General features: G+C 51.4%; 1 protein-coding gene across 7 annotated transcripts in view; it reads left to right on the top strand.

Moving 5' to 3' along the window:
• Nucleotides 1-26348, top strand: part of TEAD4 (TEA domain transcription factor 4) — a 74780-nt gene extending 48432 nt beyond the window's left edge. For 5 of the 7 annotated variants that reach the window (XM_059683869.1, XM_059683867.1, XM_059683864.1 and 2 more), the window contains 8 exons: nucleotides 1149-1277; nucleotides 2379-2422; nucleotides 2938-2993; nucleotides 5013-5152; nucleotides 6178-6351; nucleotides 19585-19725; nucleotides 20637-20789; nucleotides 20895-26348. In XM_059683869.1, the coding sequence (XP_059539852.1) occupies nucleotides 1149-1277; nucleotides 2379-2422; nucleotides 2938-2993; nucleotides 5013-5152; nucleotides 6178-6351; nucleotides 19585-19725; nucleotides 20637-20789; nucleotides 20895-21008 (951 nt within the window). In that variant the 3' untranslated portion in view covers nucleotides 21009-26348. The remainder of the gene's footprint in view (nucleotides 1-1148; nucleotides 1278-2378; nucleotides 2423-2937; nucleotides 2994-5012; nucleotides 5153-6177; nucleotides 6352-19584; nucleotides 19726-20636; nucleotides 20790-20894) is intronic. The other 2 variants (XM_059683865.1, XM_059683868.1) reach the window with 2 other exon arrangements.
• The last annotated feature ends 1411 nt before the right edge of the window (nucleotides 26349-27759 follow it).

Genomic DNA, 27759 nt, shown 5'->3' with positions numbered 1-27759 from the left:
TTTCAGAGCAAGGTCAGGCAGAAATCCTCTGGGTTGCGGGCTTGGTCTGGCCTGACTCTGCCTTGTGCTGCATGAGCTTAGGGGAATCACTGCCCCTTCCTGAGCCCCATCCAGTCTCCCCTTCTGTAAATGGGGTTAGGCAAGGTAGTACCCGATAAGCATACCCTCAGATGAGGGTAAAAAGCATTATTAGTACTGTTAGTATTATTAGCAGTGTCATAAGTGCTTATCTGTTCAGAGCCTGTGCAGGTGAGTCCATTCTTCAGGTTGGGCCCCGGAGGGCAGACAGCCAGTGTTTACATCCTGACCTGTAAAGGGCAGGGCAGGGCGTGCTGGGGGACCCCACAGGGCAGGATTGAGACAGGTGAGGTCACAGGAGACTGTCCATGCCTCCAAACAGCCCGGGTGACCAAGGACGACCCCCTGCTCATTCAAGGGGGATCCGACAGAATTATGTATCATCTGCTGTAAGCCAGGTGCAGCCCCAGCCACCAGTGGTGTGGGGATGAGCAAGAACTGAAAGGTTCCTATTCTCAACTTGTAGTCGCCAGAGGGGAGGAGAGAGGGTAGAAAAGGTGAAGGGGAATAAGTAGCACAAACTTCCAGTTATAAAATAGATAAACCACAGGGTTGTAATGTACAGCACAGGAATATAGTCAGTAATACTATGACAACTTTGCATCATGGCGGATGGTTACTAGACTTAGTGTGGAGATCGTATTGTAAGGTATGTAAGTGTCAAGTCACTATTTTGTACATCTGAAATTAATATACTATTGTATGCCACCTATACTTTAATAAAAAGTGTTTTTTAGTCTGAAAAATAAGTAAATAAATAAATAAAAGGTCCCTGTTCTCAGGTCCGTGGTTTGTAAATGGAATGGTCTTCAAAGTCTCTTTAAGTGCTAGTCAAATAGGCAGGGCAAGTATTGTGCCTCTTTGACAGATGAAGAAACTGATCCGAGAAACCACGTGACTTGCTCAGTCACAAAGCAAAGTAATAGCTTTGCAAGGACATAAGCCTGTTCCCTGGGGCCTGCCTAGTCCAGGGCTCTGGCCACGGAGAGTGGGACAGCTTCCCTGACCACAAGCCCTCCCTGCCTCGCCTCGCCGCTGCTGAGGCCCTCCCCTCCACTGTCTTCCCCTAGGATCAGGCAGCTAAGGACAAGGCCCTGCAGAGCATGGCTGCTATGTCGTCCGCCCAGATCATCTCCGCCACAGCCTTCCACAGTAAAATGGCCCTCGCCCGGGGCCCTGGCTGCCCAGCAGTCTCAGGGGTAAGTGGGGCTGCCTGGAGCCAGAGGCCAAACCAGCCTCTCCTTCTCGCTCCTCCCCCTTCTGCAGAGCCAGAGCACTGGCCAGACCAAATTTCTCCTGCTTGAGTCCTCTCAGGCCAGGCGAGCCAGGGGGAAGGAGGGACCAAGGACCGAAGGGCCATGCTGGGTGGCAGCTCAGCTGGTATTGGAACTACCTTCCTGGGGGTATTGGCAGGAACACAGCAGACCTTTCACAAGGGACAGAGTCGCCCCCATTAGCTGACCACCCAAGAAGCTCTACAGAATTGGCCTAAAGGACAAAAGGGGAAGCTGAAGTCCTGGGGACGGGGGCTGAAGCTGGGCCTCTGGTGCAGCACCAGCGTGACCCTGAGTGGCCCTGCCACTTGGCCTGGTGCCCACTCTGCCCTCGGGTCCCCACTCCTTCCAGCTGCAGAGCTGATGTCCATCAACAAACTCTTGTTCAAATTTTAAATGTTTCGGCCTAAGAACTGGCCTCTCAGCCATGGCCAGGTGGCTCACACTTTCGGAATGGTCCTGCAAGGCCCCTCCCTTCCAGGGCTGTGTCCTCACAGGGTTTTCTTGGCTGTAGGGTCTAAATGGGTCTTCAAGAGCCGCCGTAGAGGCAGTGACAGCCCTGTCCTGGGCTCGGTGCAGTTCATGTCGATCATTTTTCAGAGGGTGTTCCAGAGAGCATCAGTCCACAGAATGTTTAAGTAGATATGACACAAAGTGATTCTGTGCATAAGTAAGTTTGGGGCACTTAGAACTGCCTTGGTTTCCTGACTGTAGGACTGTTCACAGCCTTACGTGCTGCTGTGCACTGTGGATCCCTCTCTCATGGAGGAATACGAGATGCTGTTTACCAAGCTGGGTGCTTCTCCCAGGGAGCACCGTGTCAGCAGGGCGTGTCCACAGACTAGAGTGCCTTGAGACACACTGAGATGCTGCTATAGCCAAGCTCCAGACAGTAGCAGTAACTCTCTCCCTGCACCCACTGGTCCGGGCTCCAGCTCACCTTCCAGCTGAGGCCACAGCACCATCTCCCCACACCAGGGCCCTTGTGCACATGGGCTATGCTGACTATGCTTTTTGCCTCCTCAGTTTTGGCAAGGAGCTTTGCCGGGCCAAGCCGGAACATCCCACGAGTGAGTATGGCCTGCTGCCAGCTGCTCCCTGAACTGAACTGGAGCGCATAAACTCAAGAGGTTGAGCCTGGGCCGCAGGGTGGGACAGGGCTGCAGTTTGGGGTCTACCTTATATTACGGTCTTGAGCTTGGGGATCCGGCTCTCCTGCTCTCAGACAGCAGCTCAGTCTACACTGTGGACACCCTGTGGTGGCTTTTGCCAAAACACCAGTCTGTCCATGGGGTAGCAGGGCCAGGGGTTGGGACCCCAAGGGAAGTAGGCTAGGAACCAGGGCTCTGGCTGGCCTGGGAGGGAGGGATAAGGGGGGGATGGGTTTTTCAGTAGACATGCTGCTTCTGTGGATCAACCCTGAAACATGAGGGAGTTGGCAGGAGAGGAAGTGAGAGGCCAAAGCCCACCAAGGCCACTGATGACCAGACCACCGGGCCTGCCACACAGAGAGCGATGGACGCTGCTCGAGGCTCTGGGGCTGCATCCTGCCCAGGGCTTACACCTCCTCTCTCCCCTCCCGCAGTGTGAAACCTTTCTCTCAACAAACCTACACTGTCCAGCCTTCGCTGCCTCTGCCAGGTGGGTCTGCAGTGAACAGCTCCCTCGCCCGTCGCACCCCTGCAGCTCCCGCCTCCAGGTCCCAGGTGCCTGGCAGCTGGAAAGGGAACCCTTACTAGCAGAGGGAACCCTTCCTGGGAAGAGGCCCGGAGCAGGCGCAGGTCCAGCAGCTGGGCCAGCACAGGAGCTCACCCCCTTGCACTGCTCAGGTGACCAGCTCTGTCCTTGCGTCTTTCTCATGAGGGTCCCTCACCATGTTCCACTTGGCAGGGCAAGACAGGATCCTCGCCCTCAGCACCTTTTCTGTCTTGGGAGTAGCTGCTGCCCACATTCTGCCTGGCCTTCCCTGCTCTAGGGGCTGCCTCCTGGGGTCCTCCCAGCCCTGTGCGGTCTCCGCTCCCCTGTCCTTGCCTCACTGGCCTCGCTGTGCTTGCTCAGGCCTCCTAGATTTTGCCTGGATTACTGCGGTGGCCGCTTAACTAGCTCCAGGTCTCCCGTCTCTTCTCTTCACCCTGTAAGTCTCCCGTCTCTTCTCTTCACCCTGTAATCCCCCTCGTCATCTTTTTAAAGCACCCATTTCAGCAACATTTCTAGGCGTGGAACCCTATAATGGCTCTGGTGCCTTCAGGATACAATGTGAACTGGTAGGACTTGCAGGGCTCCTCTGTTAAACCTCATCTTCCTCCCCCCACCCCCCGCCTCAGTGCTGTGGCTCAGGCACCCACCCCCCACCCCAGATTACGTGCCCTGCTGTTGGCACCTGAGTACTCTGCACCCCCACCTAGCATCTGACTGGTCATCTGTGTGGCTGATTTGTCCACCACCTCCAGTATCCTGTCCTGCCGGCACTCAGCAGTTCCTCGGGAAGCATGCTTGAACAAATGAATGAATGACTCAGCTGATGCTTTAAGCACAGGCTAATGTGTCTGTCCAGCTCGGCCTTCCAGCCACCCCTCTGATTACCATTTCTTCTCCATCTCCCTCCTTGGACCTCAGCACATGGGGCCTCCCTTCCTCTGACTCCCAGCCTGGAAGGAACAGTAGTGCCTTCTGGGCGGCCTCGTTGCTCTCTCGTCCGTCAGTCTCCAAGGCCTGGGCTTGTCCTTGCTTCATGTCCGTCTGTGCCCTCCTCTTCCCTCCACTGCACTTAGTTTAGACCCCGCAGGACTGCTTTTGTCTGCCTTGCCCGCCCTGCCAGTCCTCCTCCAAACGGGAATGGGGTCTTTCAGAAATGCAGATCTGAGCATTTCCCTGCCCTGCTTATGTAAAATCCTGTCCCTTTCCCAAACCCTTAGGCTAAAATTCACACTTCTTAGCCCAGCCCATCTCTTCAGCCTTGTTCCTGCCCCTGGTACAAACCCGTCCTTCTCTCCAGTTCTACCACAGACTTCAGTTTCCAAACCCATGGAGCACCTCACAGCCCCCAGACCTTTGCCTCTGCTGTGTCCTCTGCCCGGAACGCCCTTTCCCTGGCTTCACTAACTGCCGTCTACTTCTCCGTCATAACTTCTTTCAAGCGTCGCCTTCGGAAAAACCTTTTCCGACCACCCCAAGTTGGACTAGGAGCTCCTCTTTGGTGCTGAGTGTATACCTTGTCAATTTTAATCCCATTCATGACTTCCTTTACTGCAGACCTGTGTCAGAGTGCCTATCCTGGGCCAGGCACTGCTCGGTGCTGGAGCGACAGCAGGGAATCCCACAGGAGACATTCTCTTCTCGCAGGGCTACGTCATTGTGGTTAATGATGGTCTGATAGCTCCGCTGGACCAGAAGCTCCTTGAGGGCGAGAACCCAGCAGAGCCTGCCCTGGAAGCCCCTTCGGTCCAGCAGGCATGCAGTCTCTCTGGAGTGTGTGGCAAGGGGACTGAGTTGTACCAGGCAGGCTGAGCCCTCCACCACCCCTGTCAGAGCCCATTTAGGGGAGATTGGTGATTCCCTTGCTAGCACGGTCTCACCGGTGGGCCTGGGGCCCTCACAGAGGCTGTCGGCAGGGAGGGCGTGTGTGAACAGGCTCACATGTGCCTCTCCCACTGCCTGCAGGGTTCGAGTCTCCTTCAGGAGCCGCCCCATCGCCCTCAGCGCCCCCAGCACCCCCGTGGCAGGGCCGCAGCGTGGCCAGCTCCAAGCTCTGGATGTTGGAGTTCTCTGCCTTCCTGGAGCAGCAGCAAGACCCTGACACGGTAGGTCCTGGTCCCTGTCTGGCTGCTCTTTCACCCTGGAGCTCCCCCACCTTCTCCAGCTCTTGTTCCACCTGCTTCTGGCTTCCTAGCCCAATCCTCACCCGCTCAGCTATGGGCTTGAATTTAGGTTCCTCATTTCTTTGCAGCCTTTCCTTTCCTTGAACCTCTTCCCCTTTTCCTTTCCTTCCTCAAGCCACCTCCCTCTTCTTTCCTCACTTCACCTTCCCTCTCTCCCTGTGTAGCTATTGCTCCCATCCCAAAGCCCCCACCACGGTTTCTTTGCTCCATGTCCATTCTCTCAGGTCCTCTCCCTTTCCTGCTCCCTCCCTGACCTCTATTCTTCCCTCCATGTTCTCTTTCCTCCCAGTGAGCTGCTCATCCCAGCCTCACCCCGAGGCTGTCCCATCCTTCCGTATGGCTCTGACCCACATCCCCCTTCAGCGGCTTGTTCCTAGGTGAACAGTGTCACCTGCAAAGGTCAGAGTAGCATGTGGAGGAGGCTGGGCCAAGAGGGACTTTGTGGCCATCTCACTGACATTCCCAACTTGTCTTTTAGGTGAGGGACTCATTAGTCAAACAAGCTCCTACTCAGAAGCCCACTGTGTGCAACAAAGGTAGATTTCACTTGGTTGTAGCAACAGAGGCATCCAGCCCTGTCTCCACGGGTGGAACACAATTTGAAAACACCTCTAGGTCAGTGGTCTGATCTCTGAAATAACAGAGGCCCAAAGATAGAAAAACACTTGCCTAAAGACAGTTCATGGCAGAGGCAAGACTACGAATAATACAAATAATAGCTACAATTTATTGAGCACCTGCTGGGTGCCAGACACCCCACCAGATGCTGTATACCATTAATTTTGCTTTATAGTCAATCCTTTGTCTCCATTTTACCAGTGGGGAAACTGCAGTCCAGAGAGGTGAGATTACTCACTCCCGGTCACATGGCTGGGATCTGAGCTCTGGTCCGTTTTATCTGCCCTGCTACCCCTGCCTCTCCCTCAGACCAGCTGTTCTCTCCACAGTACAACAAGCACCTGTTCGTACACATTGGCCAGTCAAGCCCAAGCTACAGTGACCCCTACCTTGAAGCCGTGGACATCCGCCAGATCTATGACAAATTCCCAGAGAAAAAGGGTGGACTCAAGGAGCTCTTTGAACGAGGACCTTCCAATGCCTTTTTTCTCGTGAAGTTCTGGGTAAGCCCTCGATAGACTCTTCCGCCCTACCCCCAGCACTTTGATGAAAGAGGAGAAAAGAGGGAGAGTGGCATCCGGTGTTCTTGTCGTGGTGGAAATTTGAGGAGCACAGGGCCCGTGAGAAGGGGAGGAGCGAGCATCAATGGCTGAGCCTGGGAGTTGGGCCAGTGGGGCTGGAGAGTTGGGCTAGTACGAGGCCCTTTTCTTTTTTTAAATACACTTTTATTGATTTCAGAGAGGAAGGGAGAGGGAGAGAGAGAGATAGCAACATCAATGATAAGAGAGAATCATAATTCGGCCACCTCATGCATGCCCCCTACTGGGGATGGAGCCCGCAACCTGGGCATGTGCCCTTGACTGGAATCGAACCTGGGATCCTTCAGTCCGCAGGCTGACACTCCATCCACTGAACCAAACCAGCCACGGCACAAGGTCCTTTGCTAAGCCATGGCAATGGCAACCATGCCCGGCACAAGAACAGCCTTTAGAAGGCTATAGTACTGGCAGACTTACAGGATATACTGAGGGATAGGCGAAGAGCCAACGTGGACCCCCTAGTCACCTGAGTCTTTGAATGGCAAGTCCTGAGTTGGTTGTAGGGCCTGGAGCAGGGCAGTTGGTCCCTACAAGCTCATCTCCAAGGACAGGGCTTAGAGAAGAAGGCTGTAGGGCTAGGAAAGGTCACCCCAGAAGAGACACTCACCTAACTTTACAAACAGTTCAGCCTGTGGACTTGGTCCCTGCTGCTCACTTCCGCTCGCCCCTGGACAGGTGTTATGTGGGTAGAGTTCCATCCTTTCAAAACATCTTCTTCAAGACTAGGGGGCATAATTAATACCTGCTCTAGAGCTTGCTTCTGAGGGGCCCAGTACACACAGAAAAGGGATGTAGAGCCCAGCTGGCATGGCTTAGTGGTTGAGCATTGATCTATGAACCAGGAGGTCACAGTTTGATTCCTGGTCAGGGCACATGCCCGGGTTGTGGGCTTGGTCCCCAGTGTGGGGTGTGCAGGAGGCAGCTGATCAATGATTCTCTCTCATCGTTGATGTTTCTTCCTCTCCCTCCCGCTCTGAAATCAATAAAAATATATTTTTTTAAAAAAGAAAAGGGATGCAGGGAAGAGTCAGACAAGTGCAAACTAAACCAGCAGTGAGGAAGTGCAGGAAATCCTCTGGTTTGTGATTGGAGCCTTTGAATAGTTTCAGGGCACTGACACAAGGCCTGGGCAGCTCCTCCCACATTCCTCTCCCTAGCACCCTTGTTAACACCCAGAGACAGGTCAGGGTTTCGTATCCTTTATAAGGTCCCAGAACACTTTGATTATCTGAAAGCTTTACTTTTCACAGAAATAGGCTTATGCACACTACATTTTATACAGTATACATTTCTAGGTGGCTTACCGGGCCCTGGCTGGACTCCTAGTCTAGCTCTCATTCACAACAAACTCTCGGGCTGGCTCTCTCCAGAGAGGCAGGTGCTGGAACTGAGCCCACGGCCCTGATCTTTCAGGTGCTTAGCTTTTGCACTCTGTGAGACAGCTTGCTCCAGGAGCAGGAAGGCAGCTGGACCTGAGCCTTTAGGGTGGGAAGATCTATTAGGCAGGGATGGGGAAAGGCTGTTACAGCCTGGGGAAGGCATAAGGAAGTGGGCTCTGGAGGGAAAGTCCTAGGTACAGGGGTACGAGGGGATAACAGAAATGAAACTGCCAAGGTGTTAGATCCTGGGAGGCCCTGATCATACAGAAGTTTGGGTTTTAATCTATCCTGGGATGAAAAACAGGTAATCATTTATTTTACTTTTACCTTACTTTTAAATCAATGCATATTCATGTTATATTGTTTAATACCAAGAGTCTTACAATGAAATGCAACAGATTCTTGTCCCACTCCTCCCCAATCCCAATCCCCAGAGGCAGTTGCTGTAAATTTTCACTGTTTATTCTGGCTTTATCTCCTTAATTCTAAATAATAAGCTTATACTGACATACCTGGATGTCACAACCAAGATATTTATTCTTATGTCAGAAAAAAAGTAGCTTAGAGAGGGGAAGGGAGGGAGAGAGAGACAGAGAGAAAGAGAAACATCGATTTGCTGTTCCACTTATTTATATACTAGAGGCCCGGTGCACAAGAAGTCACCCACTGGGTGGCGGGGGGTGCGGGGGTCCCCTCAGCCCAGCCTGGGCCCTCTCACAGTCCAGGAGTCCTCAGGGAATGTCCTACTGGTGGCTTAGGTGGGGAGTGGGCCTAAGCTGCAGTCTGGCCTCTCTCTGTGGGAGGCGACCGGGCTGGCCAATCAGGGGAGGTTGCTGCCACCCCCGCCATCGCCCCTCTGGTGCCGCTGGTCACCGCCCCCCCCCCCCCCCCTGCCGTTCCCTCCCTCTGCCCACTGGCATGATCCTTGGCTGGCCTGGTGCTGCCTGCTCACTGGCCCCGCCCTCGCTGACTGATCATTCTGCCGTTCAGTCGATTTGCATATTATGCTTTTATTATATAGTATTCATTATTATATGCCCTGACCAGGGATCGAACCCACAATCTTGGCCTATCATCACCATGCTCCAACCAACTGAATTACTAGGCCAGGACGTCATCATCCCCGTATTATATCTAATAAGTTACATAATTTAGTCAAAGCCAAGAAATATATTGTGATTAATTTTATTTCTAGTACAGCTTTTTGTTTTTTTCCTACAAATCAATGGCTTTCTCACTTGCATATTTTCAAATTGTTTTAAATCCTCACCCGAGGATATTTTTTCCATTGATTTCTAGAGAGAGAGTGAAAAGGAGGGAAGAGCGGGAGAGGGAGAGATGTGTCAACATGAGAGAGACACATCGATTGTTTGCCTCCAGCACTTGCCCCTACCGGAGCTGAGGAACCTGCAACCTAGGTACATGCCCTTGACCGGGAATTGAACTCTCAACCCTCTGGAATGTCATTCTAACCACTAAGCCAAACCAGTCAGGGCTCACTTCCATATTTTTAAATGACCCTATTATTAAAATGTTACATATTGTTCCATTATAACTACCATATACAATTTTTTTCCAAATATTTTTATTGATTTCAGAGAGGAAGGGAGAGGGAGAGAGAGATAGAAACGTCAATGATGAGAGAGAATCATTAATTGGCTGCCTCCTGTACCCCATACTGGGGATCTAGCCATCAACCTAGGTACGTGCTCATCGGGAATCGAACCCTGACCTCATGGTTCATAGGTCGACGCTCAACCACTGAGTCATGCCTGCTGGGCCTGATACCTTTTTTACTGAAGCATTCCTAGATCTGCAGTTTCCTAGGTCTCATTTCTCTCTGTTTAGGTGTCCTCCTCATTTGCTGGGACACATTCTCTAGTACCTTCCTAAGGAAAGGTCGTGTGATAGGTACATTTTCTAAGTCTTTGTTTAAAACGTCAGTTTCATACTTGATTGATAGATTGGGTATAGAATCTAAATCATAAATCATTTTCACTAGAAATGATTTTGAAGAATCATTTTTGGCCTTAGCCAGTAGCTCAGTGGTTAGAGCGTCTACCTGTGCACCAGAGGGTCATGGGTGCGATTCCTGGTCAAGGGCATGTGCCTGGGTTGCAAGTTTGGTCCCAGGCCCTGGTCAGGGAACATTCGGGAGGCAACCTAAATCAAGGTCTGTCTCTCACATTGATGTTTCTCCCTCTCTCTCTCCATCTTCTTCCTTCCTCCCTCCCTTCCACTCTCTAAAAATCAATGGAAAAAAATATCCTTGGGTGAGGATTAACAACAACAAAAAAGAATAATTTTTTAATGCATTGTTCCATTGTCCTGTAACAGTGTGTAGTCTGATAGCATTCTAATTCTCTGTCCTTTGTTGTGTAACTTGTTGTGGGGTGTCTTTTATTTATTTATTTATTTTTTGGTCTCTAGAAGTTTTGCATTTCTTCTCTATCCCTTATGTTTTTTTTTATTTTTTAAATATATTTTTATTGATATTTTAGAGAGAGAGAGAGGGCGAGGCGGGGGAGGAGAAGAGAGAAACATGCACCCTGACTAGAGATCGAACCTGCAACCTGGGGATGTGCACTGACCCGGAATCCAACTGGCAACCTTTTGGTGCATGGGATGATGCTCTAACCAACTGAGCCACACTGGCCAGGGCATATCCCTTATGTTCTTACATTTTACATTGATGAGCTTTTGTGTTATTTTGCTTCCTATTTTTGAGCCTGACACTTGTTAGACACTTTTAATCATGAGGTTAGCATCTCTTAATTTTGGAAATTTCATTATTGTATTATTATTGTATAATAAACTTGTATTATTTCTGTGACAATTTCTTTCCCTCTTTTTCTTTCTGTTCTTTTCCAGGAACTCCTATTAGTCTGATGTTGGATCTACTGGACTTATTTTATCATTCTTTATTTTCAAATTCATTTTCTTAAAGATTTCCTTAACCCTTTCTTCTAATTCTTCTGAATTAGTTAAGAGTATATCTAAGTGCATATTACATAAAACCCAAAGTAACAGTGGCATAAATAAATAGTTTGTTTTTCTTTCAGATAAAGTAAGTTTGGAGGTAGGCTGCCCAGGGCAGGTCAGCACTTCCCTAAATCACCAGGAGCTGACCGCTCTCTGTGTCCTCAGTGCCTGGCCTCTGTCCTTACGGTGGTGGCTACTGGAGTCCAGCTGTCACACCCATATTCCAGGCATCAGGAGGGAGGAAGCCCACTTAGTTCCCTTCCAGGAGCCTTCCTGGAAGTCCTCACAACACTTAATTAGCTGTGTGTTGTGCCTAGCTAACAAGGAGCCAGGGAAATGTACTCTTAGTTGAGTAAATTGCCAAATAAAATCGGGGCTCAATTGATGGATTTCTCTTTCTTAGTGGTCATGACACATTGCACACTTCAGGATGAATTAGATGAATGAGATATGGTGGCATTCTCTGCCACACCTCTCCAATGTTGAATTAAAAGGTTGACCATAAACCTTTAAATTTTTAAGAGCTCCTTTTGGTTCTTTGATTATATCCTGGTCTTGTTGGATGGATATAGTTTTTCTCTTATATTTCTGGGAATATGAAGTGAAAAAATTTATGTTTTTTATGTTTTCTTCTTCCTTTTTTGTCTTTGTTTCCCTTTAATCCTTTTTTTCTGTCTGTTTTGGTCTCTGTCTTTCAAGTTGGAGGGTTTTCTCAAATATCTATAATCCTTGGCCATGTTTTTTGGCCCATATTTTTTTAAAACAGGTTTATTTTCATATAATTCACTTACCATACAATTCACCCACTTGAAGTGCTCAATTCATTGGTTTTACTATAGTCACAGAGCTGTGCAGGCAGTGAGTTTTAGAATGTTTTCATCACCCCAGAAGCAAACCTGTACCCTTGAGCCATCATCTCTCATCTGCCCTAGGCAACCATTTATCTACTTCCTATTTTTTTTTTTTAAATATATTCCATTGATTCCTTACAGAGAGGAAGGGAGAGAGATAGAGAGCTAGAAACATCGATGAGAGAGAAACATCGATCAGCCGCCTCCTGCACACCTCCCACTGGGGATGTGCCCGCAACCCAGGCACATGCCCTCGACCGGAATCGAACCCGGGACCCCTCAGTCCACAGGCCGACGCTCTATCCACTGAGCCAAACCGGCCTCGGCTATCTACTTCCTATTTTTCTATACCTTTGCCTTTTTGGGACATTTCATATACATGGAATCATACAAAATGTGTTTTGCATCTGGCTTCTTTCACTTGGCATAAATGAAGGTTCAGCTATATTGTAGTAGGTATTAGTACTTCATTCTTTTGCAAGGCTGAGTAATATTCCATTGTAAGAATATATCGCATTTTGTTTTGTTTATCTGTGCATCAGTTGATGACCATTTGGTAGTTTCCACCTTTTGGTTATTATGAAAGTTGTGCAAGGGTAGGCCTTCGCAGCCCCAGCTGCCTCGGCCCTCACAGCCCCGGCTTTGTCCAGAACCGTGGTCGGCAAACTGCGGCTCACGAGCCACATGTGGCTCTTTGGCCCCTTGAGTGTGGCTCTCCCTAAGCCTTAGGAGTACCCTAATTAAGTTAATAACAGTGTACCTACCTATATAGTTTAAGTTTAAAAAATTTGGCTCTCAAAAGAAATTTCAATCGTGGTTCTGTTGATATTTTGCTCTGTTGACCAATGAGTTTGCCGACCACTGATCCAGAAGGTCGCCTGGAAGGTCATCTGGACTGTTGTTCCACTGTTTGGCCATTGGTCGATTTGTATATTACGCTTTTATTATAGATGTTGCTATGAACATTTCTGTACAAGTTTTTGTGTAGCATAATGTTTTCATTTCTCTTGAGTATATACTTACTTCTGGAATTGCTGGGTCACATAGTAACTCTATGCTTATCTTATTGAAGAAATGCAAGACTGTCTTCTAAAGTGGCTGCACCATTTTACATTCCCACCAGCAGCATTCAAGGATCCCAGGTTGTCCCCATCCTCCCCAACACTTGACATTCTCTGTGATTATTGCATTCATATATATATCTTTTTTGGAGAAATGACTGTTTGATGCCTTTGCCTATCTTTCAGTTGGGTTATTTGTCTTTTTATGGACTTAGTAGCGGCCCAGTGCATGAATTCGTGCATGGGTGGGGTCTCTCAGCATGGCCCACGATTGGGGCCGATGGGGGCCTGTTGGGGGGAGGGACAATAGGAGGTTGGCCAGCCAGCCGGGGGGAGGGACTGTGGGAGGTTGGTTGGCTGCGGGAGGTTGGCTGTGGGAGTGCACTGACCACCAGGGGGCAGCTCCTGCATAGAGTGCTGCTCCCTGGTGGTCAGTGCACATCATAGTGACTGGTCGACCAGTCGTTTGATTGACCGGTCTTCATGGTCACTGAGGCTTATATATATATAGACTAGAGGCCCAGTGCACAAAAATTTGTGCACTTGGCGGGGGGGAGGGGTCCCTCAGCCCAGCCTGTGCCCTCTTGCAGTCTGGGACCCCTCGGGGGATGGCCACCTGCTGGCTTAGGCCCACTCCCTGGCAGCCCAGAAGCCCTCGGGGGATGTCCATTTGCCAGCGGGGAGCAGGCCTAAGCTGCAGTCAGACATCATTAGCGCTGCTGAGGAGGCGGGAGAGGCTCCCACCACCACCACTGTACTGGCAGCCGTCAGCCTGGCTTGTGGCTGAGCAGAGCTCTCCCTGTGGGAGCGTACTGACCACCAGAGGCAGCTCCTGCATTGAGCGTCTGCCCCCGGTGGTCAGTGTGTGTCATAGTGACCAGTCATTCCCAGTCGTTCTGCTGTTACGGTCAATTTGCATATTGCCCTTTTATTATATAGGAGTGCCTGGCCAGCCTGGGTGAGTGGCTGATGACTGTTTGCAGGCTGGCCACAGCCCCTTCAGGGTGGGGATCCCCGCTGGGGTGCCTGGCCAGCCTGGGTGAGGGGCTGATGGCTGTTTGCAGGCTGGCCACAGCCCCTTCAGGGTGGGGATCCCCGCTGGGGTGCCTGGCCAGTCTGGGTGAGGGGCTGAGGGCCGTTTTCAGGCTGGCTAAGCCCCCCAGCGGGGACCCTCACCCCATGAGGATGTGGCCAGCTGGGTGAGGGGCTGATGGCTGTTTGCAGGCTGACCACAACCCCCAGCCACCCAAGCTCCCAGTGGAGGCTGGCTGGAAGCAGGTATCTGGGATTTATTTGGCCTATAATTGAAACTTTGTTGCCATGAGCAGAGGCCACAGCTGGCTCAGAGCAGGCAGGAAGCTTGGCTTCCTCCATCGCCCGGGCAACCAAGCCTCCTGCTTGCTCCAGCTCTGTGGCTGCTGGCCACCATCTTGGTTGGGTTAATTTGCATATAGTCGCTCTGATTGGCTGGTGGGCGTGACTTAGGGCATAGTGAAGGCATGGTCAATTAGCATCTTTGTCTTTTATTAGTGTAGATAGATGAGTTCTCTATGTATTATAGATAGAAGTTCCTTATCAGATATATGATTTGCAGATATTATCTCCCATTCTGTCAGCTGTCTTTTCACATTCTTTATAGTGTTCTTTGAAACACAAAAGGTTTTCATTTTGATGAAGTCCAGTTTATTCTTTCTTTTGTTGTTTGTGCCATTTTTTGTTCATTTTTAATAATGAGCAGAGCGCTGTTTACCAGGCAGGAATTGTCACCTGGTGGGCTTCACTTTAAGGTAATTGGGGTTGAAAGCCAGCTGTTTAATTGGGAAAACCAGTTAATGTCAGTGTGGTCACTGGACTTTTTTTCTCTGAGGTGGTTCAGTTTCTCCAGAGGAGATTCCTTTAATTCTCCATCCACCCTGGGAAGGAATATACTTGATCAGTAGAATTCTAGGAAGGGGGGCAGGGTAGAGGGCTAGGGGACCCTACCCTTTCTTATGCAGGTTTCACTTTATTTTTCTGTTTTCATTCTTATCTTCCCCCCCCCCCCCACTCCCATCTGAGCCCTGTTTAATTTCTAAAGATTATTATCTTTTCGTCCTCTGCCAATGGGTGGGAGAGGTCCTCCTGGAGGCCTGCCCACCCTATGTTCACCCTATATACAGTCTTCAATCAGCTCCTCGTGTTTTATCCTGGTCCCTCTAGTGCCAAGCCACTCAGGGCTTCTCCGAAGTATATCAGTTTACTTCTTGTCTGTCACCCCTCAGAGAGCACTTTTAGGTTGTAATTCCTTTTGCTTCCTTTGCCCCACAGAATCCATTCTAGTTCTGGTCCGCCTTCTGTCTCCTCAGATTTGTTGAACTCTCTGTTATTATGGCCTCTTCTCTGTTTTCTTCGCCTTTGTGGTGGAGCACATTTTTAAAAGTTCTTCACTATCATTCTAGTTGGCTGTCTGGAAGGGGAAAATGAACTTGTGTGGTTCGTAATCCATTTTAACTGGGTGTCCAGAAAAATGGGTTTAACCTGAGTGTCGCTGCAGTGGACTGGCCATCGCTGTTGGAAGGCTGCGTTGAGAAGGATGTGGAGAGAGTGCTGGATTGACTAGTAATGCCTGTCACGGCTGTAGCGGGGGAAGGCAGTAGCACGTTTACTGTGTATTTGCTGTCCCTTCTCTTTAGGTAATGAGGAATCACTGAAGTGTTTGAACAGGGCATGGCATGGCCAGAGTTGTGCTTAGTTGGATAAATCAACTGTCCAGACTGGAAACAAGTGGGAGACTGCTATAACACAGGCCCAGTGAGGGACAGCAATCTCTTTAGGACCTCAGCCAGAAAGGGCTCAAACAATCTTACTTCTTCTTCTCCCTACTCTCCCTTCCTGCCCTGCCCTTGGGAATTGGAACCAGGAAGCTCTGCTCTGGGCAACCGAAGAGCCAGCGTGGCAGCTCCCTTCCTGCTGCGGGCCTAGGGAGGCTTCCGGCCTTCCCTTTGAGAAGCCTACACCGTCTGAGTCCACCTTCCCCCAAACCTGTCCAGGCTTCGCCTCGACTCGGAGAAGGGGCTTGGGTGACGTGATTTGCGGCTGTTCCTCACCGCTGCCTCAGCTACCCTGAGGGTCAGAAGGGAGGCCTGGTTGGTAGGAGGCATTTATGGGAACACGACCCTGGAGTGGGGAGGTGGCATATTTGGGGCACTTTTCACTGGCTCCTGCCTTCCTTTAGTTGGAGATAATATTCTGCATTCTTCTATCCACCATCTAGATGAGGACCATCCTAGGCCTCCGGTTCCACTCCACACATGGGGGGAGACTGAGGCATGGAGCAAGTAGGGGCCTGGCCTTGAGCTACCCGGCCAGGATGAGCTCTTTCTGGGTCTTGTTACATACACGCAGCAAGGTGCGTCGGGGTGGTCAGTGAAAGATGACCTTGGGCACTGCTTGCATCCCATCACCTACATCAGCATGTTTTATCCTTGCCACACCCCCAAACGTAGGTCAGATTGACAGCCACATTCCCTCTCAGGGAAGCAGGCACAGAGGTGAAGTGGCTTGCCAGCGTCACCAGGTTCGTAGTGACAGGACCAGGATTCAGACCCAGGCAGTCTGGCTCCAGGGTGTGAGCTCAGAACCGTTACACTAAACCTTGCCAAGTACCCGGGGTGCCCTCCATGTGGAGTCCTGGTGCTCCCCTGCTGTCAGAGAAGGCTCTGATTGCCTGGAAAAGGATCCCCTGACCATGAGGAACACGGCTTATGGCGGCACAGAGAGAGCAGTCTTAGCCCTGCGCCCTCAGTGTAGCGCTGGGCAGTGGGGCTTCTTGGATTTCTAGAGCCCACACATCCCTTGTCCTGTCTGTTTTGTAGCCTTGCTCGTGGCCCACGCCCTCTCCTCCTTTCTGCCTCTGTGAGGAGGTTGGAGGTGAGATTGATGGGAGAAGGGAAGGCAGGGAAGTGTGGGGGCCCAGGACACACGATTAGGCCTTTGTGCCCTGGCCGTGGGCTGTGCACAGCACCTGCGCTCTGCGGACCCAACGTGGCTCTTGTCTTCCAGGAACTCACATTCCAAGTGGCAGAATCCAGAATGGATCTCAGGGTCCTGGGGCAGCAACTGCTGTGCCGGGGAGCATGGTGGTCAAGCATGGCCCTTCCAGAGTGTCGGGGGCACAAGGCGGGCAACACTGGGCCTCAACAAGCAAATCTCATCTTCTCTGGGCCTCTTGTTTCTCCATCTGAAAAACGAGCAGTTCATTTTTGAGGGCTTGCTCCAGGCTGTGTCTCTGAGGACCTGGAGGGAGGGGAGTGGGGGTAGGCGAAATGTCAGCCAGCAGTGAAGGGAGGCAGTATGCCTGCCTCCTCCAGCCCAGTGCCTGCGCCGGGCTATCTCTGAAGGCCAGAGGCGTGGGCAGCATGAAGACAGGAGAAATCAGAGATGGGGGCATGTCAGTGGCCACTACATCTTGGTGGGCATCTCCTCTTTCCCCTTCCTCTTGTTGGGGAGCGTAGAGGCACCAGGGAAGTACAAATGTGAAAGAATTGCTCCTGTTCGCAAACCAAGAGACTTTTGGTCAACCATGGGGTCCTCACAGGCAGCTTGGCGTCTGCAGACATCTGGACCCTCATCTCCTGGGCCCTGGCCTGCCCACTTCCTACCCAGCCATCAGCTGGTGTGAGACTGGCCACGGGCAATGACAAAGGCAACGAAACAGTGCCCCTCTCCTGAAGTCTTCCTTTCTTCTCCTGCCTGGCAGTATTCCGCTCCGCCCAGGCCTTGTGCAGGCATGCTGGGGAGATCAGAGCCCCGCTGGAGTGAGAGGAGGACTTGGATATCCCCAACCCACTCCCACTGAAAGTCCTGCTCTTAGGGAAGGAGTGGCAGCAGTAGCTCAGTGGGCTGCCAGGACAAATTGTTCCCGGCTGGGAGGGGCATGTGGGTGCAGGAGGGGTTGAGATGTGAGCTGTGCTTTGTTGGATTCATACGGTGGGTTTTGGAGCCTGACTGAAAAGCTGAGACCTCCCCTCCTCCCCAGAACATATGAGACGCAGAGGCCACCTCTGTTCTCGGGGTGGGGAGAGAGGGGACTCATGGACACTGATGGCCATTAATGCCTGTCTGCAAATTGAAAATGCTGGGCAGAGCTGAGCTGAGGCCATGAAGGGAGGAGAGTACCCCGGACAGGCTGCTGTTCCCTTCTGGGCCCTGACATTTCTCCCAGGCACATACCAGCACATGACAATGAATCTGAGCCCCTCCAGCCCCCATACCCAGGCTACGGCTGTCCAGCTCATCTGTCAGTCACCCGATCCCCCACACCTGTTCCAGGCATGGCCTGTGAGCTGCCCACCCGCACCACAGCTATGAATAGGGTGGAGGATGGGGAACAAGGGGCATTCTGAGGGCAGGAAGGCTAGTGGTGGGGGGCACCTTTCAGAGTAATGTAGGGGGGCAGCTTTCTTCTTAGGCTGAGAAAGTAGAGAAGCAAGCTTGTTTGGGGAGGTGCTTAGAGTAGGGGATACAGGGGTGGAAAGGAGAAGGGTGGGGTTGTAATCGGAAGGAAGGGGCACTGAGGATGAGATGGGGCATCTGGGTGCATTGTCTGCATCCTTGGCCGGCATCTCCTGGGCCTGCAGCGTCACCACGGGGCAGGTTCTGGGGCAGACGTTGGATTGTCACTTGTGGGCTCTCTGTCTTCCCCAGCCCTCTTCTCTCCATCCTAAACAACCAGCTCACTTATTCTACTTGCTCTCCCACAAGTTTCAGTTCTTTGAGAGCAGAGACAGTGTTTCGGCCTCTCTGGTCTCCCACTGCTCTCCCTATGCTGGGCTGGGCAGGATAAACGGTGACTGGTTGGAAGGTCAGGTGAGTGAGGAGTTGGTGCAGAAGCCCTGGTGTGTATTTGAATTGGGGGCAGAGCTGGAGCTGAGAGGACTCCCCTCATAAACAGGAGATTACAGGTCCCTCCTTGGGATGAAGGGACCTCTCTCTTCTCACCCGGCGCCACCCAGAGGCGAGGGGTGGAACAGTCACACGTGACTTATTGAAGGCCCATCCTCTGCCCTAGCCCTGGGGAGATCTTAGTTCTTGCCTCCAGGGTGCTTACCATCTGGAAGGGGCAAGGCCAACTGAACAGATCTTGCCAGCAGGGGCCGATGAGGGACATGTCCAGATCACTTAGGGGGTGCTGGGGCAGTGCTACCTTTGTATAGTCTGAAGAGCCTAAGAGGGTTGCATAGTGTTTTTTTAGGTGGCATATGAATAAGCATTTTTTTAAAAATATGCAATTATTTTCATGTATATTAGAAAAATAGGATCCCTGATTTCATGACTATATTGCTAAGAATGGAGTTAGGGAATAAGAGTGAGTTGATTTAAAAGAAACCATTAGGGGCATAAGTAGGACCTGTGGTAGGTGGTATATGAATGTAGCCTTAATCAAAGGGATGCCAGCAGTGGCTAAAGTCTGAGAGGCATCATTTTATGTCCTGGCATGGCCCCTCGGATGCCCCCCTGACCCCTCGTGCTCCCCTCCCAACCCCCCCCCCCCCCCGCCCCCATTCAGGTGCCTGCCTTTCCCAGGCACTTGAGCTTCCTGCCGGTTCTTTTCTCAGGCATGGTCCATGTTTCTGCCTTGTAACTAATGCAGGTTCCAGTGTTTTTCTCTGTTGTTTAGGCAGCAGAACCTGATCTTATGCCAGGCCTGCAAGTGAAGAAAGATGGAAGTGTTCCAGCCTCCTACTGTCCAGGTTTCATTTAAAGCCTCCTGGTTGCTTCCTGGCCCTAGAACCTGGACTGGGGCCCCAGAGGTCTCCATGTCTCCGCCCCGATCATGTGCCTGCTGACTTATCTGTCTGCTTCTTGGCTTTCCCATGCCTCCAGGCAGACCTCAACACCAACATGGAGGACGAAGGCAGCTCCTTCTACGGGGTCTCCAGCCAGTACGAGAGTCCCGAGAACATGATAATCACCTGCTCCACCAAGGTCTGCTCGTTCGGCAAGCAGGTGGTAGAGAAAGTGGAGGTAGGAGTACCCTTGCACTGTTAAACCAGACCTTTAAGCTGTTTCAGGTTGGTCTTCATTCATGCCCTCTGCTTTCCCCAAATTTGTCTGAACTAATGAAGCCTTACCCTCACTGTCTCTTAGTTATTGATAACCCTCCTCATGTTAATCACCACCAGATGCCGGGCTGGTACTAGGGAGGAGGCACTCCCTTCCCAGTGTTCTCACTCCTGGCTGCACTTAGATCACTGGAGCTTTTGAAACGTACCAGTGCATAAGCCCCACTTCACAACACTTACCCCAGAACCTCCAGGGTGGAATCTGGGTAGTAGCTGTTTGTAAGAAGCACTTTAAGTTATTTATTTTAAATTATATTTTTGTTTTGAAATAATTGTGGACACTCAAGCAATTGTAATTCCATGTACCCTTCACCCAGTTCCCCTGAGGGCAGTATTTGGCATAACTATTGGCAACCAGGAATTGACATTGATGCCACTTATAATCTGATTCAGATTTCATCGGTATTTGTGTGTGTGTGTGTGTGTGTTTGTGTGTGTGTGTGTGTGTACAAATACATGACAGTTCCATGGCCACAAGGATTCCTGTGCACCCTTCCCCATGTTATTTTAGTGTGTGGTCAGGACTGAGTCGTCATTTATCCTGTCTTGCCTATTGCCACTACTCGGTCTTGAAGCGCTCCTCCTCCAGTGCTCACCTTCTGAGCATCGGGGCTCAAGGTGGATGGCCCCTTGGCTGCCACTCGAACCTCTGTTACTGAGGGAGGAGGGAGGCGCTGATCTCAGGAGCCTCTAGGCCTTCTGCCTTTTCTTCCACTTAAGAGTCAGTGGGTCCTGGAGCTTCCCCAAGCAGCTGGGCCTGGGCTGAATGTGGTCAAAAGAGAACCTAAGCCCTGCTGTCCCCTGGTCCTGCAGACAGAGTATGCCCGCTACGAAAACGGCCACTACTCCTACCGCATCCACCGGTCCCCGCTCTGTGAGTACATGATCAACTTCATCCACAAGCTGAAGCACTTGCCCGAGAAGTACATGATGAACAGCGTGCTGGAGAACTTCACCATCCTGCAGGTGTGGGGGCAGGGCTGGGGGCGCTGCAGGGGTGGGGCAGAGGGCCCAGCAAAAGGCATGCCCTCTTCTGGGGCCTTAACCCCTCACCTTTTCTCTCACCCACAGGTGGTCACCAACAGAGACACACAGGAGACTTTGCTGTGCATTGCATATGTCTTCGAGGTGTCAGCCAGCGAGCATGGGGCTCAACACCACATCTACCGGCTGGTGAAAGAATAAGAGACTTGGGGAGCAGGGACGGGGGAAGAGATGTGTGTGTGTGTGTAGGGACATGGGGTGGGGACCTGCAGGGACAGCCCCTTGAAGTGCCAAGAAAGCTGACCCTTCCTACCCAGGAACAAACTGTGCCTCAACCTGCAGTGCCCAACCCCAAATAAACCCAAGATGTGTATTTTCAGAGGACCCCACCTGGCTGTAGGAGCCCTGGGAGGGACTGTGGGAGAAGGGGGGCAGTCTGGGAAGCGGGCCGGAAGCAGCCCCAGAGATTCATCATGGGCAGTTCTGAAGCCATTGCTCCAGTGGACTCGGCCAGGAATATCGCCAGACGCTGAAGGTCAAGCTGGATGGTCCCTCTGCTGCCTGGAGCCCCTGCACACTGCTGCTGGCCACGCTGGGAGGCCTGAGGATAGGCGCGTGGGCTCCCGTTCTGTGCGTGCTCAAGTGTGCACCGCGGCTCCCCGAGCGTGCTGCAGCTGCTCTGCCTGGCACCTCTGCTGCCACTGCCGCGGCGCAGCTTACGGAGGCCCGTCCAACCCAGGCGTGGGTTTTAGGTGTGGAGGTGACTGAGTTGCTGGAAGGGGACACTGAGCCGTTTATTTTTATTCATCTCTGGTGGTTGTGGATCCCATGGCCCTGCTGGCTTGTTGAGGGGACTAGCTCCAGATCAGAGGAGCCCGAGATGGACGACAGGAGGGGCAGTGCTGAAGCAGACTGCCGAGTTGTGCAGAGGCTGGCGTCTTGCAGCACCCTTTTTGGTGGCGAAGGCCAAGAAAGTTGTTCAGAGGTCTGTGGTGACCCAGTGGTCTCTGAGACCATCCAGTTCTGACTGGTGAGTCTTACCTCCCTCCCAGCCAAGATGCCTGTCGGGTGGTGACCACCTCAGGGCCAGCCCAGGCATCCACTCCCTCCCCAAACTGTAGTTTCTGTGCTCCTCGGGGCTGGAGAAGGGTGTGGAACCAACGCTGCGTCTAGAGGCAACCACCTGTTTATTTCCTGCTAACAGGCCAGCTTTGGGTTTCAGCAGTCCTGGCTTCATCCTAGTATTCCTAGTTGCCCGACTTTGGGCAGATGTCTCCACCTTTCTGAGCCTGTAAAGGGGGCAGGCAATAGCACCCACATTAGAAGGCCTTAGGGAGGAGGAGAGAGAATGTCTACAAAGTGCCTGGTGCAAGATGCTCTAAACCAGGGGTCCTCAAACTACGGCCACGGGCCACATGCAAATACAAATATTGTATTTGTTCCCGTTTTGTTTTTTTACTTCAAAATAAGATATGTGCAGTGTGCATAGGAATTTGTTCATAGCTTTTTTTTAAACTATAGTCCGGCCCTCCAACGGTCTGAGGGACAGTGAACTGGCCCCCTGTTTAAAAAGTTTGAGGACCCCTGCTCTAAACAAATGTTATGATAATTAGCTTATCACTCACCTCCCTCAGGGAGGCTTAGGCCTTGCTCTTTGCTGCCATCTAGTGGCTCTTTGGTATCATCCCTAGTGGGAACCACAATCCCAGGTGCCTGGGATTCAACTTGCCTACAGGTGTTTACTGTGCCCCACGCTCACTCGGGAAGATAATATATATTAATACACAAATGAGGAAGACAGTGTCTAGGAGGGGTACAGAGTGGTGGTTAGGAGCAAGCGTCAGACCACTAGGATTGGAATCCTGGCGTTTAGCTATTGCCTAGCCCTGTGACTTGGGGAAAATTCCTTAATTTCACTGTGCCTCAGTTTCCCCAACTGTAAAATGGGTCTAATAACAGTACCTACCTCGTTTATGTAGAGAGCCTAGCATAGTGTCAAGCACATAAATGTGTGTGATACATATACTTTGTTAATAGTAGGAGCTTTCGGTCAAAGGAGTCAGATTGGAAAACTGGCTAATCTGATCCTCAGACTTTGCTGTGCATTGCATGTCTTTGAGGTGTCAGCCAGCGAGCATGGGGCTCAACACCACATCTACCGGCTGGCGAAAGAATAAGAGACTTGGGGATCGGATGGGGAAGAGATATGTGTGTGTGAAGTGGACTTCAGAGACGGGAGTGAGCAGGGTGTGGATGAGCCAGGGAAGGCGCCCCAGTGGAGAGGGGCTGCCCCTTAACAGATGGGCAGTGTTTGGCTACACAAGCAGGAGGAAGACTGGCCCTCCTTCCAGGTGGGTTACCTAGTCTCCCGCTGTCCTCCACAGGCCAGAACCCCTCTCTTTATTAAAAAGCTTTAACAAACACACGGACTACTGCTAGATCTCATACCAAGTTGCTTAACACTACTGTTCATGGGGGCCGAGGCGGGGCGTGGGGTCCCCGAGTCCCTGGCTCGGGCTGGCATGTTTCCGCATGTCTGTGAGGGTTTGTGTTTGTGTAAGGCTGCCCATCCCTCCCCCAGTCACCAGCACAGCCTTGCCCTCTCCCCTCTGCCCTTCCCTTTTCCTGGGGCTGTTTGGATAAGGGAACTCATGGTGCCTGCCCTGCTAGCTGACTGTGAACTTTCAGACAAATGCTCACGAAGGATGTGTGAGCAGCCTGTTGACCGTGGGACAGATGCACAAGTGAAGGGGATGATCTTTTTGTGTTGTGAGTGGGAAGGAGTCTGCAGGTGTTGCTGGGCCAAGTGTTGGCTGTGAGTTTTCCCTTTTCTTTAGGAACTGACCTCAGTAGCCTAATGGAGATTCATCTACTTATAACTAAATTCCAAGCCAGTCAGCCGTGGGGAACACAGATGAGCTGTAGAGCCTGTCCCACTGTTGTAGGGCAGACTGTGACCCTTGGGGTAGACAGGAGACCCGACCTGGCCCCACCTCTCCTGCAGCCTCCCTGACAGCCCTGGGCTCTCTGAATCACTCCTCCCAGCATGGCTCTGCCTCTTGGCTGTGGCCCCACATGTTCCCGGGCCTCTGCCTCCACTGGAGAACGGTTACTCATGCTTCAAGAGCCAGTGTGGAGTCACCTCCTCATGCAGAAGGGTTTGCCGCTCCTCTTGTGTGGCAAAGGCATTCCAGTCCTGACCCGTTAGAGAACCTGTTACATGTACCAGCAAACAGGGACTTCTGTCATCTCTGCTAACCCTCACCCCATAGATACTGTGCTGTCCCGTTTTGAAGGTGAGGAAGGGGGCACAGAATGGGAACTAACTTTCTTGCAGTATTCATATATTCACTCACTTAGCACATATTTATTTAAATTCTGCTCTGTGCCAGGCCCTGGGAATGTGTTGGTGACCAAGACAGATGAGGTCCTTGGGGCACTTACTAAATTTTACTGAGGAAGAAAAAGTGAGCAAGGAAACAAGATGTAAACTGTGATACATGCTGTGGAAGGAGAGTGTCCTGATGGTGGGACACTGGGGAGCCTCTCAAGCCTGGGAGGGCAAGGGCAGGACAGTGCCTGGTGTGTTCCAGGCCAGAGAGGAGGGTGTGTCGGGGGCACAGAGGGAGAGGCGCAGGGGCTGAGGTGCGGAGGCTGCAGGGCTACATCCTGCCCAGGCCAGCCATCCAGATGGGGAGGTGATCCAGCTCTCTCCTCCGCAGGGCAACCCCCCTCACTCGATTTTGCTCCATGGGAAGGGGGTCCTGGAAGTGTTTTAAGCAAGGGAGTAAGTCTTTTTTATCTGAATTTTAGAAAACAGCACTGGAGCCTCCTGGACTACCGAGAAGCACGTGTAATTGTCTGCTTCTGAGTCTGTCTTTCCTCCTAGACTCAGCTTCTGTGGGTGGAGAGTATAGCCTTCCTGGTCTGTTACTTCCTGAAGACCACACACCACTTCTGGAGCCTAGCCGGGGCTTGAGTGACCGCACGTGTACAGGCAGTGGGATCCAGGCCGTTGGGGCCGGGGAGGTGTGTAGGCTTCCTGAGGCCTCTGGGGTGGAGCCCTTGCCCTCCTGACACAATCTAGAGCTAGCAGGCACTGTCATGGAGAGGGGGTGTGGAAACACTGCCTGTCTTGGGGGGTCTAATGATGACAGAGCAGCCTGTGACCCAGTGGCCACCAATGAGCTTCCATAGAGTAGGATGATCTAACGAGAGAGACACATGCAGAAGGAGTTTAAGGTGTGTGTGCACAAGTGTGACGTGAGCGTGTGTGTGGACACAGGCTCTGCCCTTGCAGGACTGAAGCCAGGGGTGTGAGGAACAAGGGGCTTCCATGGTGTGGCCTGGCCCAGGCCTCCTGCATACTACGTATATCTGCTCCCTTCCCCTGACTGTAGGGTTCAGAGGACAGTGGGCAGGGTGGTGACAGGGCCAGCGGGAGGAGGGCTGACACCCCTTGTAAGCAGGGGTAATGACAATAGGTAGCTCTGACAACTGCCAGGGCTGGGCCTGGAGTGGGCTCTGCTGGGCCACACCTGCATAGCGGAGGAATTGTGAGGTCAAGCAGTAATGTGTTTGGCCTTACCCAGTGGCCATTTGTGTTTGACCTCTTCTTACCTGTTAAGTCAGCTCCAAGATGAAAACAAAAAGCTTTTCCCCAAACAGTTAAATCTATACAAGTTGTTTTTAAGACCTTAACCCTGGAGCCAGGCTGACCTGGGGCTGAATTGCCTTCTTACAAGCCGAGTGACCTGGGGCTTGGGACCTAGTCCCAGTGAGCGCTGAGAAGGCTGATAACTCAGGGCAGATATTTTCAGCCTTTTCTACCTTGAAGCATCATAAGTGAACTACTAAAATTCTGCGGCACACCAAAAATATATTTTTTGCTGATATGACAAAAAAAGAATAGGTATAATTTCGATTCATTCATACCGGATGGCTATTGTGTTGCCTGTTGTCATTTTTTTATTTGACAACCTAAAGGAAAAGAGGTCAGCGCTCCTGACTAAATAGTCAGATGTTGTATGTTTTAAAAATTATTGCGGCACATGGTTGAAAATCACTGACTTGGGGGTATAAAAATTTCACCTATACACACACACACATTTCACCTAACTGCTCTACACACACACACACACACACACACATTTCACCTAACTGCTCTCTCCACACACACACACACACACACACACATTTTTAGAGAACAAAACAAGCTCTAGGCAAAACAGGCGGGAGGAGGCCTCTAGGCTGAGAGAGCTGGCCCCAGGGCCCCAGTGGAGGGTGGTAAAAGGGAGGACAGAACAAATGTTGGCTAAGTCACTGAGTAGGAAACTGTCTGGAATTTGTTTGTTTACTTCCCGAGAAAGGGTGGGGGCAGGGTCAAGTGCCTTTGTAGGTGACTGGAGACCACTTGGTGGAAATGGCTAAGGGTCTTTCTAAGCTCAAGGATGTCTAATATTCAACTAAGTTTTTGTATTTTTGCTATGAAAACCCCCTTTGTCTCTCCACATCTTCAGTAAAGTCTACCATGTACACAAAGGCTTTTGTCGACTGATCTTTTTTTTAATAGAAATGAAAGTCATCTGTCAATAGAGCAACAGAAGCAGCAGGGGCCACAGAGGCATCATAACTGAACCAGGCCAGCGGAAGCCTGCCCAGCCAGCCCAGTCCCTCCCGAGAGAATGGAAAGTACTTGGGGGTGCTTGCAAGCATGGGGGTCAGAGACAAGTGCCTTGGCCGCCACCTGGGTCATGTAAATTCCTTAGTTTCTGTGAGCTCTGCATTTTTAGAAACACAGCATTAGGTATATAAACACAGGGTCACAAAAAGCCACTGGATCTGGACGTGGTCAAAAGGAGGTTCTGGCAGGGCTGGTAGGATGTGGTCCTGGCGAGGCATCTGAGGGACTTTACTGCAGCCCTTGGCCAGCAGTGAGCAGGCCCACACGACTCGCTTTGCTCACGAAGAGCAGTGTGATTGATAAGCCCAAGTGCCACGTCACTAACTCACATGGGGCAGGTCGTGGGAGCACCTGTGTGTGCTCGTCAGCACCCTCCTCCCCCGTGGGAAACCAGATCGTTTGCATCTGGTGGCTCGTGCATATGTTCAACGGGGGGGGGGGGGCTTAAAGGACTATGCCAGCAGCGGTGAGAGTCTCGTGCCCCTGTCTCCACTTTGGGGACCTGATTTCTCCTATCCAAGGAGCAAGGAATCTTTTTTTTTCTCCGGAAATTGGTTAGAGATGGCTCCTTTTTTGTAACCACAACACCCATTACATGATGCTGAAAAGTCCCAATGCTTGTGACTATGCAGTCGGTTGGCGTTCCTCAGAGCACCGAACACATATTAGCTGCTGTGCTATGGTCCCCTTCACTAGCTTGGAATTCGAAGGGGATAATTTTGAAGCCCCATTAACCTGCAGCTCCCCCTGTGTGGGCTGGATCAGTGACCTGACACTATTCTCTAACTATAGGTCTGAGAGCACTGAGAAGAGGCAGCCTTAGACTGAGTTTTCTTGGTTCACAGGAAAGGGGGAAGGAGCAGGAAAGCAGAAAGGGCAGGGAAAGAGTAGGGTGGGAGTGCCATTATTGTCCCCCAAGACTTGTCCTTTTAGGCCTTTCCAGGAGGGATTGCGGTGGGCGGGGCTGGGGGCTGGTGTGGCACAGCAATCATTCCAGCACTCAGTAAACACTGAGCACCTACTGTATGCCAAGCACTATGCATGGTGGTGAGGGTGCCAGGGGAGAATGCAAGGACCCTTGCTCTCATGACGTCCATTCTAGTAGGGGAGACTGATAATAAACAAACCATAAAAAAGGCAAATAAGAAAATACTAGGAAGTGATTAGTGCTTTGATGAAAATAAAACAGGATGATGTATCAAAAACAGTTTGGCCGTATCCAGACTGCTGCCTTATTTTTTTTTTTATCCCTGGAAGCTAAGAATGGTT

This window comes from Myotis daubentonii, chromosome 2 (genome assembly GCF_963259705.1).
Source record: "Myotis daubentonii chromosome 2, mMyoDau2.1, whole genome shotgun sequence".
Taxonomy (NCBI): domain Eukaryota; kingdom Metazoa; phylum Chordata; class Mammalia; order Chiroptera; family Vespertilionidae; genus Myotis; species Myotis daubentonii.
The sequence above is the reverse complement of the archived record's forward strand: the minus strand, read 5'-3'. Positions and strand labels throughout refer to the sequence as shown.